Source organism: Aythya fuligula, chromosome 1 (assembly GCF_009819795.1).
Source record: "Aythya fuligula isolate bAytFul2 chromosome 1, bAytFul2.pri, whole genome shotgun sequence".
Taxonomy (NCBI): Eukaryota; Metazoa; Chordata; class Aves; order Anseriformes; family Anatidae; genus Aythya; species Aythya fuligula.
The window spans coordinates 117,531,681-117,544,610 of record NC_045559.1 but is presented as its reverse complement, the minus strand read 5'-3'; the positions used below and the strand labels follow the sequence as shown (position 1 = coordinate 117,544,610).

At 34.9% G+C, this 12,930-nt stretch overlaps 1 protein-coding gene across 7 annotated transcripts in view; it reads right to left on the bottom strand.

Moving 5' to 3' along the window:
* Positions 1 to 12,930, bottom strand: part of CASK (calcium/calmodulin dependent serine protein kinase) — a 213,740-nt gene that overhangs the window by 35,200 nt on the left and 165,610 nt on the right. For all 7 annotated transcript variants that reach the window (XM_032194542.1, XM_032194549.1, XM_032194569.1 and 4 more), the window contains 3 exons: positions 7,084 to 7,161; positions 5,717 to 5,797; positions 481 to 669 (listed from right to left, as the gene is read on the bottom strand). In XM_032194542.1, coding sequence (XP_032050433.1) covers positions 481 to 669; positions 5,717 to 5,797; positions 7,084 to 7,161 — 348 coding nt within the window. The remainder of the gene's footprint in view (positions 1 to 480; positions 670 to 5,716; positions 5,798 to 7,083; positions 7,162 to 12,930) is intronic.

Here is a 12,930-nt window from a genome sequence, read left to right as displayed (position 1 = left end):
GGTTAAGAACAGTCACTGTTCCTAAAACCTTGAGGGCAGAGTATAAATTTTAAGGTAAAAAACTTTGCCACTCATTTAAATATGAGCAATGAAAACAGATGCTATTTATAAGATGAAGATGCAATAATTTCATAAATCAGCATATAAGATTCTGGTTTGTTAAAAATGCAATTTTATATTCAAGTAGAGATTGTCCAGTTCAGTTTTACATTTCAAAGCCTAATCTAGTAATAACTACTACAAGTTCATTTTTAAACAAAACCAGCTATAGAGGTACTACTGCAATATAAATACATGCACAGAATTTTAACCAAAGGATATATATAGGATATATAGGAAGGTAAGGATATACAATGGCTGCTGAACTATTCCATCTACACTGGCAACTTCAAAATGCAAAAACTTTCACTGAATTCAATATAATACCGGTCTTTACAAGTATAGAGTCAAGCAAAACAAGCAACAAGGTTCTCCCCATACCATTGGTTCATCTGTGTTCTTCTGGAACTGCACCAGTCGAACTCGTGTTACATTCTCCATATCCATGTCACCGTTGGCGCTTTCTGGAGAATCTCCGTTTAAGTATGGAGAGGTGGGAGGAGGTGTAACTCTCAGCGCTTCATCACTGTAAACTTCATGTGCCACTACATCATGAGTTTGAAGTAAGGCCTAGAGGAGATTACAGCAACAAAACACCATCATCTTCCACCATCTCTGCTGCCCTTCAACTCATTCCAAATAAATACTTTTGAGGCTCTCCAGACATTAGAGGAAACTCAGGGTATTTCTGCCTCACTTTCTATACAGGGACTTTTCTCTGAAAAGAGTCTAAGATAAACTTTATCAGACTGTGGATGCATATCCACAAACCCAGACTTTAAAATCTACACAAGTAAACATCATTTTCTACTGTAGATATCACAATGAAAATGAGGTTGCTTCCCTCTCCCCCATCTTCTCAACACCTGCAAGGTATCAGAATTAAGTCATTATTATTTATGTGCCACATAAATAAACACAGAATTAGGAAGCTGCCTTTTTAAGCAAATTATTCCACAATAATTACCCTTCAAAAATGAAAAGGTATTCGGATCCCATGGTATTTCATTATAATAAAGACAGACTGTGGATCAGTACTGAATTAAATACTTGTTTTGTTTGTTTACCAGTTTAAACACTTCCATATTCTCCTTCTCCTACTGCATGGCCTAAGTACAACTGCACTGAGTTCAAAATACTTGATGAAAGTTATAATCTAAATCAACAAACTGATCAAATACTGCTTCATTAATTTTGCTTTCTTTCCTGATGCAAAGAATGGTACAATACGTAATAGATTAAATATATTTAATTATATTTGGAAAGCAGAACTACTGACTGTGCAAGTACTCTAAGCTAGGGCAAAGACATGAAGCCTGTGTAGCTGTTAAAAGTGTAACACATTATTATAAGATGAAAGTGAGACAAAGTGTAAACATTTGCAAAGCAGTATTCAACAGTACCAGGCTTTTTAATATTTCACTTTTCTCTAGGGTATCTTTAAGTGCCCTGGAGCATATCCATTTCATACTTGCATTCAACTCTTAACAATGAGTATATTATAGATAAATTGCTTCTGACCAAAAACTAAGTATGAATTATATGTGAACACGCTTGTACTACTCCTGTACTAACTCATCAAGGATTAAACAGAGAAACAGAGAAAGATCCCACCTCTGTAAGCAAATGGCTGGACTTTTCAGAGAAGGACTGATAAATCCAACCTAAGTTCTTACAATATACAGTAGACTTATCAGTCACCACTGTAGTTAGGTCAATATGTATGATAGTCAACATCTTGTTAATTGCCATTTAAATGCTCTTACAAAACCCATCAATCTTGCAAGGCTTGAGATTGACCACCTAGAATTGTTTTTGGGAGAAAAATCTGATTCTGCTACATCTTAGTCTTCAATTAAAATGTTTAAGCAAAACAAACTGAAATAGCAGTTAAAAATGTATTTCTGAAGTGGAATTCACTGAAAAACCGGGATTTTCTTGGCCTCTATTAAATTCTAAATTTATTCCTAAAATAGCACTTCTGAAGTGTACCATGTTAAATAAGACAGCTTCATAACCAGTGTAAGTTACCTCTCCTCAAATCAAACTATAGTTAGGAATTCAGCATTATAATGATGGAACAGAATTCCCTAAACTAGCAATGCTCTGCTCACATTCACTCCTGTTTTTCCAGCATTTCAAGCTTATCTACATAAATACTATTTTACTTAAACACTGAACTGTATCTGCATTTTTTTTTTTTTTGTCTACCACAAGCTCAAACTTGCAACAATTCCTCTACCTGCATCTGTACTACCTAAAAGCAATGCTTTCTATTTAAAGGTCTTGCCCATAAATGCAAGTCAAAACATTTTAACTAAATCAATTCTTTATTTATTTAATTGGGTATAAACTTTTATGTTAATACTCCTATATAGGTTTACAGCAAACATGCAGATTTAGCTTAATGCTGTATTTCTAAACATCAGATACTCATTCCAGTATCTGAAAGCTGTTTGCAGTTGTCCTAGGTAAGACCAGAGCATCCAAGTGCAATCAGGCCTTAGCTCTGGCTGTTAAAACCCATCCATTCTAGGAGCACAGTTTTGGCTTTGTGTGTGGACACTATTTAGCAGAGCAGAATAATCTTCTGCACCTCCCTCAGCTCTATCTACTCAAAACTACTTATTCAACTTCATGCAGCTGCCTGTATCTGCTGTGCTGTCCACCCTTAGTATTGCATTTCTTATGTAATTCAGTGCCTTACCTTTGTTTCACATCAAATACTTGCCTTGCTTAAACTGTATCTTCAGCAATAATATATACCTTGTTTAAGACTAAAATATGGTAATTGGAACATTTTTAAAGCTTCACAATTACATTAGATGACTTCTGAATGTTTCAACAAAAATTAACACAAATTCATAAGCACAGACATTAAAGTGCACTAACCTCAATTTAAATACTGAAAACATTTAATATAAAGACTGCTATTAGACTTTACCTAAAGACACTTATTTTCATGCATTTCTGTTAATCCTGATCATTTAGATTTTTTCCCTGTCTCCTTATTCCCTGCAGAACATATTAATCCTGCTGAAGATAAAAGTTTAGTGAGAACAACTGCTATACTATATTAAATGATCATTATCTACAAAGAAGAGTGTAGGAAGGCACAAGATGACAGAAAAGACTTCTAATATTTAATTAAATAAAAGTCTTCTAGTACAGCAAACATTTCAATTATTGCCACATACTAAACACATATAACAGAACCTGTTACAGAAAAATCTCTTTGGTGTATTTGCAAAATTACTGATAGCTGTGCAATAGAATAAAAGCTCTTTGAAATTTGTACACAAAAAACAAGGTACTTGATGATCTTTTAAATGATATTTGAATTAATTAGTTGCTGGAAGACTTTTATGTAAATTTACATACATTTATTCAAACCAATGTTCAAAATGTATAGAATAAATTCATAATTTATTCCTGTACCTATATGGCACACAAGAGTAAAATAACAGTAAAACAACAAAAACCTTTGAACTCGAACATCTCCAATTGCAATAACAGTATTGACAAACCTGTACATTATTGACTTTGATTCTGTAAAGACCTATACATAGTCTAAACTGTAAACACATATAAACTTGCAAGTAAATGAGACAGATTATACACTATTGGCTTCTAATTAAGTATACACATTAGATAACAATATAAATAGTAGTAAAATACTCTGTTTCAGGCAAGTGTTAACACACATGTTGCTATTTATTGCATTGTATTGCTACAATTCCTACGCATTGGAGGTCAATAATTTACTAACAAGAGTACTGCCCTATATAATGCCTGGCAAAGACATTGAATGCAGACCGACAACACTGTTTAACACGGTTATTTCCTTTCATAATAATATCTATTTTAATGGCTTTTGCTCTAAAGAAGCTTGGCAGAATGCCATTAAAAACAAACAAACAAAAAAGGCTTGCAACATCCTAAAAGATGCATCTAGGAGCAGGAGTAGAATGATGGGAGAGAATGGGATTGTCTCTGACATCTGGAGACTCTTAGGTATCTGCACCCTAAAGGTATGGTGACACAGCAACATATGCTGACTTAACTGCTAGTTTACATGATTGTGTCAGTCCTCCCCTTGCTCATTCTGGCTCTGGCAGTATTCCAGTGGTCCCTAATTCTTCTGGCTAAACTAATCATTGCTTTGTTGGAGTAATTTTCTACACTTAACACAGTGCAATATATGTGTGCAATATCAGAGGAATGTCAGAACAACTGCAAGGGAGAGGATGAAACATGGGAAAAGCACATGAGACTATTAACAATTTAGCTTGGGTTGCCATAGATTAGCTAACTGAAATTATTCCTCATTAAAAATATTTGTTATGAGATTGCAGCTTTTTCATTATCAAAAATACCTTCTACAGAACTGTAGCAAGACAAGCCTGACAGCTGCTTTTAAATTCATGAGGATACCAGGTGGAAATTGAGATATCTAATAAGAGAGGATTTCTGACTTACCTTTCTTGTTGCTTAGTAATTAAAATTTCATATGCCACAATAATTTTTACTGATTCCTACTTCCAAAATAGTTCAGAATTAAAAAAAAAAAAAAAAGCTCTTTCTCCACACTGCCTAATGTTTTTGCAATACTATGTGGTAATTATGCAAAAAATGTAAATAAAATTAATATCAAATTGCATTTACAAAAGCTAAGCAACACAGAGTATTGTCTGTGGCAGATTTTTCCATTTTTATCTTCCTAACAGTATGGGTGAGAACTATTCTACCTTGTTTTATGTTTTGTTTCAAGCAAGTATTCCTGTATTTGATCCAGATTTGCTACAGGCTTCAGGAGAGGTATCATCCCCAGGAAAAAACATATCAGCATGTTGCAGAATACAACAGAAAAAAATGGTGTTTGCATTAGCAATAGGTGCAATGAAACAATAATGGATTGAGAGAGTAAAGCAGCTAGACTAGTGAGGACCCTATGTATACACTGTACTCATTGCAGGAGTTTTAATTTCTGACAAGTTTCTACCTTTCCCTGTAAACTGTATGCCCATCAGCTGCTAGGTTACACTGGTTGAGCTTCTGGAGGACATCTTCACAGTTTTTAAATTTACCTGCAAGGAGCGTAGTTCGCATGCCCTGTACATGACACAAACCAAAGTATTGTAAGGGTGATTCAGGAGATTCATTTGGAAAAAATACTCCTGATCTGATCTAAAATAATAACATAAATGTACCCAAAGCTACTCTGGCTATCAAAAGAAGTTACTGGGACATGTAGCTACCTAGATTTCTTCTTATATATGCATATAAGGTTGATTTCAGCTCACTCTTTCTTGGAAATCAGGTATGCAGATTTACAGTAATTCAGCTTTCAGGTGAGCAAATTCCACAAAGCCCCCTGCATAAAATTCTTGTGTTAGGGAAGTTCACAATTCCTTACTTCCAACTGATGAGTGCAGAACAAAGAGAAGAAAACACTGTTTTCTGAAGTTATGAACGTCATCCATAGCATAAAAAAAAGAAATCCTTTAACCAACCTCTAGTAGCTTATTATAAAGCAGGGACATCCTGCATCCAACAAGATTTTAAATATAAAAAATATGTTTAAAAAAAATAAAGACAAGGGTTAACATTTGCTTACCATGAAATGAGGTTGTGTTAAAATACGCTTTAGCTCCTTTGCATCATTGTTCTCTGGGTAACACGAAATTTCTTCCAATACCTGTACAACAAACAGTAAAGATACCCATAGTAACTGTCTTCTAAAGAAAGCTATTAATCAATCAAATTAAACTCCTCACTGGTCAGTCAGTATATCTCCTAAAGATTATATAAAAGAACATTTTTGACAGAAAAGTGTGTAGGAAACCATCATTCCACTCCAAGAGAATAAAACACCTCATTTCAATTTTCTTACTTTCTGTGACAATAAAGAAGACATTTGATGGAAACAGTTGCTCTTTTTTCAATTGATGGTATTCCTGTAACAGCTAAATATGGAGACAGAAATGAAGCACCAACCTATAGGTCACATATACCACCACCACCAATTGCTACTTTCACACATAATCTCAGCTTATTAAAACCACCACTTTAAAAGCAGAATTAAAAATACTCATAAAATGTTCTCTCCACGAATTAAAGTTTTAAAGACACAACATACAGGTAGTCCATCTGCTACCCCACCTACAAGCTCCAGTTTTTATAAAATCTGGGCCATACTTCAGCTTATCAAGGAGGAGGGAGCAATTTTTAACTCATTTGCCTGCAGCCTGGCAATTTCACCAAGTACTTGGATAAAGAAAGCAGAGTTTTCTGCTCCTGGAAGCACCTCCCAGGATTAGCTGCTAGAAAATTCTGCAGAACAGAACTTTGGGGTTTCCATCAGTGTGACTTCAGTTATTAGACAGTGTTTTGAAGTCTTTCTATTCATTTTATTTTAATAATACTGTAAACATTTTTTTCATGACATTACTCCCCAAAACTATATTTATTTCTATTGATAATATATAAAACAACTATTTTTTTAATTAAATTATTTTTTTTAATTATTTTTTTTTAACTACTTGCAATAAATAAACAAAACACTATGTGTCAGGTATAGCAATTAGGAAAATCTGTGGTCTACATATGTTCTGTAACAATGAACCAACTTTACTGCATCTCTAGGTTTGCTCTTCTTGAAACTGATACTTTTTTTCCCAATTTATATAGCTAATACTAAGAAATGTTTTGTGTAGAACTCATATGAACATCATACTTTTGCTTGAAACCAAGTAATATGTGTGTATAAATATCTAAATATATAATCCTTACAGACACAATGGAATTCTACAAGTTTATGCAACATGTTATGTAACTTAAGTAAACAATGGTAGAATTCCAGAAATAATTCAGATTATGAGCCAGAATACGTACCAGTATGTTAATGAAGATAGAAACATTCCATTTTAAACGTTTTAAAGAATAAAACTTTCTAAGTCAAAAAATATATTTTAAAGCCATTACCTCTTTGGCTCTCTGTACAGCATCACTTGGAGGATTCCTGATTTGTGGTGAAGATTTTGTATTTATTTTGTCATAAAGCTGAAATAACAAGAAAATAAACTATTGAAATCATATGCTACTTTATATAAAGTAATGATGAATCCTAACAATATCCGGCTTATGTTACCATGATGAAGATGACAGTTGAAACTATCCCACAGATGTTTTATATACAAAATCTAGCAGCTTGGGGTTTTGGCTTTTCATTTTTAAACATTTCCTTGTTTGAAAAGTGCCATACATCCAGAGTTTATAGGATGACATGGGAAAGTTCAAGAGGTTAAGGGATTCTGCAAACCTCCCATGCTTTTCCAGCAGATTTACAGAAACTATATTCTACCAGAAGTAATCCTACAAATCTTGAATAAGTACTGTAGATCATACATTCCACTATAAAATCAAATTAAACTGCATATTCCACCTCTCTCAATAAATCAAACATCACACACTCAAGAAGTAGCATTAAATAAAGCTCAAAATATGGGAAAATGCTACTGAAGGCAGAAATTTACAGTAAGTCTTTGAAATGGAGAAAAAGAAACTATTCCAAGAAAAAGAGTTCACAATAAAGCCTACCCTTATTCTATCAGGATTTTCTATCGGACAGAAGAACAATGATTTATTTAAACAGGCAATCACAAAGCTCCCAGGTTATTATTATTATTTTTTATTATTGCTATTTAGAGAGAAAGAATCATATGATACAAAACACATCAGCTGTCTTCAATTTCAGATTAGAGACAGATGGTATAGGATCTCTTTCATACAAACCTAACTGTGCATGTTTTAAAGGAATAAATGTACACTTAAAAATAAACAGGCACTGTACAAAAAACTATTTCAAACAACATAAAGATAGTCACCTCTGTGACCTATTTATGTTAGACCACTTATTTGAAATATAAGACAGAAGATAAAGCTAACTATTTTTAGGATATTAGAGAAACTTCTTTCACAGTGAGATGGTGAAACACGAGGACAAGTTGCCCAGGGAAGCCGGGGAACCTCTCATCCTTGTAAATACTCAAAATTCAGCTGCAAAAGGCCTTGAATAACCTGACCTTACAATGGAATTAGTCTTGCTGAAGGCGGGAGACTGGACAGGACAACCCTGGTCTCCCAAGGTCCCTACTAACATTTCTCCGTGAGTCTAATTAAACACTACCCAGATTTCTACATTATCTTTGAAGATACTACAGGTATCTTCAAAGGACAGTACTCAAATACAAAAAATCATGGATGGAAACAAACATTCAAAATACACAAACAATCTAACACCTTCGTAATATCAAAACACTGTAAAGGATAAGTTGATAAGATCCCCAACATTTAGGGTGCTCAACAAGGAGATATCAAAAGCTTTCCTCTGGGACCATACAGCCCCACTGTTCGGCAGAGGACAAGCCTTCAATGGCTGAAATTGTCAAGCTAAAGAAGTGCCTTCATGTGCCTCTGTCACATGAAATACCATAAAGTTTTAGAAGACAGATAAACTGCAAGGCATATACAGGCTAACAACTTTGCGTTCTGCTGCCAAAATACTGCTATACTCAGTAGCTTTCATTGACCACTGCTGATGTTCTTAAAAGCAAAGCTTTCTGCTAGCTTACAGTTCAGGACATAACTTAGTTGCACATATAATTATTTATTTGTACCTCTTCCTAAATTAATAAACAAAACCCACCAAAACTCTAGGAACCTCCTACATTAATAAACAAAACCCACCAAAACTCCAGGAACCCCAATTTAATAAGTTTCATCTTTATACACCTGTTAAGAAGCTGCATCAAATTTAAATTGTATGAACTGTGTACAGTGTAAAGTGCAGGAGGAGCTGTTGAAAATTCACAATACACAGCACGATTATTATTATTACTATTGACTGTGCTTTTCTAAGTCACACATGCATCTTAAGATTAATGACATTACAGAAAAGTTACCATGAAAATAAAAACACATATATGGCAATATCCCATGAACAATTCATCTTGTCCAGGTTCGTGTCTTTATGCTTTTCTAATGCATCCTTATGAGAATTTAAAATAATACATACAGGACTGTATCAAAAGTAAAATTTTAACTGTTTGCAGTCACAGTAAAAATGAGAACATGTGACCAAGGTATATATCTGTTAAAGCATGTGAAGTCCAAAAACTGCAAAAGGATGTTAGCTTTTTTAGCAATAAACCTACAAGAGTATTTACTTTGCTGCTTCTGATGATTCCACTGTCACACATTGGGACAAAACCTGTTCTATACTGTGTATGTCAAAACAGGGGATATAAGTTTGCAAAATATAAATCATGCAGTTTCAAACAAAGGGAAGAGGCCTCACAACTTTGGATAGTCAACCTTTTCAGGTTTTCCCCATGGTCAGAGACAAGCCTTGCTGGAGGGCAATTCAAAATTTTATCAATGATATTGAAAGGACTGTATTTAAACTATACACACATGAAAGACTGGGCACATTGTTGAATGTGATCAATGAATATATTTCACAGTGTTCTGTATTAAAAATAATACATTATGAAGCATCTTGAATCTACAAAGTCTCCTTTTCTTTAGGAGAAAAGGGACTTTTAGAGACTAAAGCACAAGAGCATCCTTTCACATGCTACAAGTATTGGAAGTCACAACTGAGATTAACACAGCTCTTAGAAATAATCTAATACCAGCAAAATTCCATACTTAAAATGTAGATTATGTTTAACACTCTTGATACAGTTTATTTTCACTTGTAATTCCTTTTTGATTCATTCATACTTTTGCTTTCTAGCTCTAGCTGATTATCATATTTACTTTACTCCATTTCTCCCAGTATTTCCAGTATCAAAAATAACAGAAAGCTCAATGAAAATCTTAAGAAAAAATTAACCTTAACCTCTCCCATCTGCTATAGCAACTTGGAGGACAAAAAAGAGGCAAAATTAACTCAGTAAAGTTGTACTTTTCCTCTTTACTATTTTATTACTTGCTAAATGTTAAGTATTCAGTACTCTTTTACAAAACATAATGTATGGCATTAAACAGAAAACGAACAACATAATTGTTGTAAAATGTCACAGAAAATGTAACCTTTGTAATTTTTTTTGAATACTTGGCATCTCAGTCTCACTCCTCAACACAAGTTTTCTGCATTTCCTACCCAGAAAATTATCAAAATTAAGAGCTTGCTCTAGAAGAGCTTAACAAACACAAATGATATATTAATGAATCTTGATATAAAAACATAAATTGACATTATAGATAATTAACAGAACAGAACTGCTTCTTAAAAAGACAAGTTTTACTTTAAACTTTGCATGCTAGAACACAAATGCTACGCATACCCACAACCAGTCAAGCAGCAACACTATCAGTTCACCAGCTTTCTTCGTAGGAGTTGAGACATTTTGTCTTCTGTCTGTAGAAAGGGAGTTCGTTTCTTCTGATGCTTAAAAGCAGACAGCGCAGAAGTCTAATCCACAATCAGGCAGGCAAGACAAAACAACAAACTTCTCTCTTCTGACTATTTTTTCAGACACGGAGAAATTCCATTTTAACCCTTTCCTATAACAGGAGTCAGAATACTGTCCAAACATAATCCCTATTTTGAGATACACTCAAAATTTTAGATATATCACAAGTAGCAAAAATTTAGGCTCACTATCCAACATAATCTTGAATGTAATCAAAGTTAGACCACACAGTGAAATCAGTAAGTATTTATTTTATCAATCCAGAATCTGGAAGTTTCTGTGATGTAAAGGAGAAAGTTTTGTTAAAACAAAAGCTACTGAACTGCTGGAGCATAAAAAAATATGATCTTTCAATACTAATACACATTTTGTGAGGAATCAATTCAAATGGACAAAAACTGGGCTGCCAACCTTTAATATTAAATCCCTGAACTAAAACAACTAAAAATAGTTATTAAAATGGCCCTGCCATATGTGCTGCTATACTCAAGAGTAGCACTTGGCACTTGTAGTGACACTCAACACATCTCCAGGTGCTTCACAGAACATTATGAACTCAAGACACATTTAAGAGAGATGCTTAGGGTCATGAGGCTAGGTACTGAAAATTTCATAAAGAAAACGTGGCTTTCCAAACTCCAGTAAAAAACTCCACGTACAGGGTCACACTACGTCCTCCTTTTCAGTCCGCATCACAAACAGTTGTGAATTTCTTTCTCTTCTACCATTGAATCGAAGTGTAAGTGATGAAAACAGCCTCCTATATAACCAAACATGTCCTTTTCTTCAACAGAACAGCACTATAAGGTCTCAAGTTGTGCCAGTGGAGGTTTAGTTTGGACATTGGGAAGAATTTCTTCACAGAAAGGGTAGTCCAGCATTGGAATGGGCTGCCCAGGGAAGTGGTGGAGTCCCCATCCCTGGAGGTATTTAAGAGGCATCTGGACATGGCACCATGTCCTGACTCTCTAGGTCATGTTGATAGTTGGATTTGATGATCCTGAAGGTCTTTTCCAACCTAGACGACTCTATGGTACTATGATTTGATGTTTCCTTTCTGAACAATGTAGTCATCTGCAACACGGTGATATTAAAGAAATGTTTTCCATCATTTTTAGTTTGATGTACTATCCAAGAATTCTCTGGTGGAAGTGCTGCCCCTTGTACAGTAAGGTTCACTAACAAGCACCCTTGTTGCTCTTTGCTGTCCTTTGGAGATCCCTGCAGTGGCACTCCATTTACCCCAGAGGTTTCATGGGCTACAAGTTCGAAAGAAATCTGTGACCTATTGAATGAAGCAAGCAGTAATATCCAATAAATGCTAACATGTCAAGTCCCAATTACATAATGGATAGATCACTTTATTCTTTCCTCTTCTAGTTCTGTTTCAGCATCATCTTTTCCATGCAAAATGTCATAAGCTCCCAACAGAAGTCTGCTTCCTTGTGATTCTAGACCCTCACGGAAACATTTCCTGGAAGGTAACAAATCCCACTGGTAAGCACACTAAGTAACTAGGTCACAGTTGGCAGGGCTTTAGCTTTAACTTCTGTTTGAAGGCAGTTTGTTCCTTGTTTTCCACTGTTATGGACTGTGCCTGAAGTTCACTGTGACCTAACATCAGTGATGTAACATTCATTTCCCAGCACAGTTCTTCAGCGCATGTTACAGCCCCATCCTGTATGAATGTCCAAAGCATGTTTAAGACTACCTTGTGAATGGTAGAGGATTACAAGTTACAGCCCCACACAGCTTTGAACTTTTATCCCTGTGATACACTTATCTTAAGGAGAACAGGAGTACATTCAACCTTTGTATTCAAACATCTTACACAGTGAAGTACAGCGCTGTAAAACAGTGACCAAAAGTACTTGAACAGGTTTCACAAAGCATAGTACTGGCTGAGATGAAGGTTTCCTAACACAGCATCCACAGAACAAGCCAGTTTGAAGCAGTCCATGAATTTTGTCCAGACAGAAAGGTTGGCTTCTGCACATGTTACGCAACAGACCTGACACGTGCTCTCATTGCAGCTTGGAATTTCAGGCACTCACACTTCCACTGACAGAAGTCATGCTAATTGGAAATACTCAATTTCTTTCTACATATTCACATTCATGCAACACAAATTATCTTTTACACAATGCTACTTTAGAACAGAGTTCCAGCTGCTGCTACCTGTGTCAAAAGTAACATAGAAGCAGATTTTCTTATACCTTTACCTACAACAAGAGGTAAGAGAAAACAGTGCCATGTAAACTCAATCAACCACAGGCAATTTCAACTTGTGCTCTAAGGCATCATGCCACATTTGGACCTCTTCACGTGTTTCATTTTAAATCAAGAACTT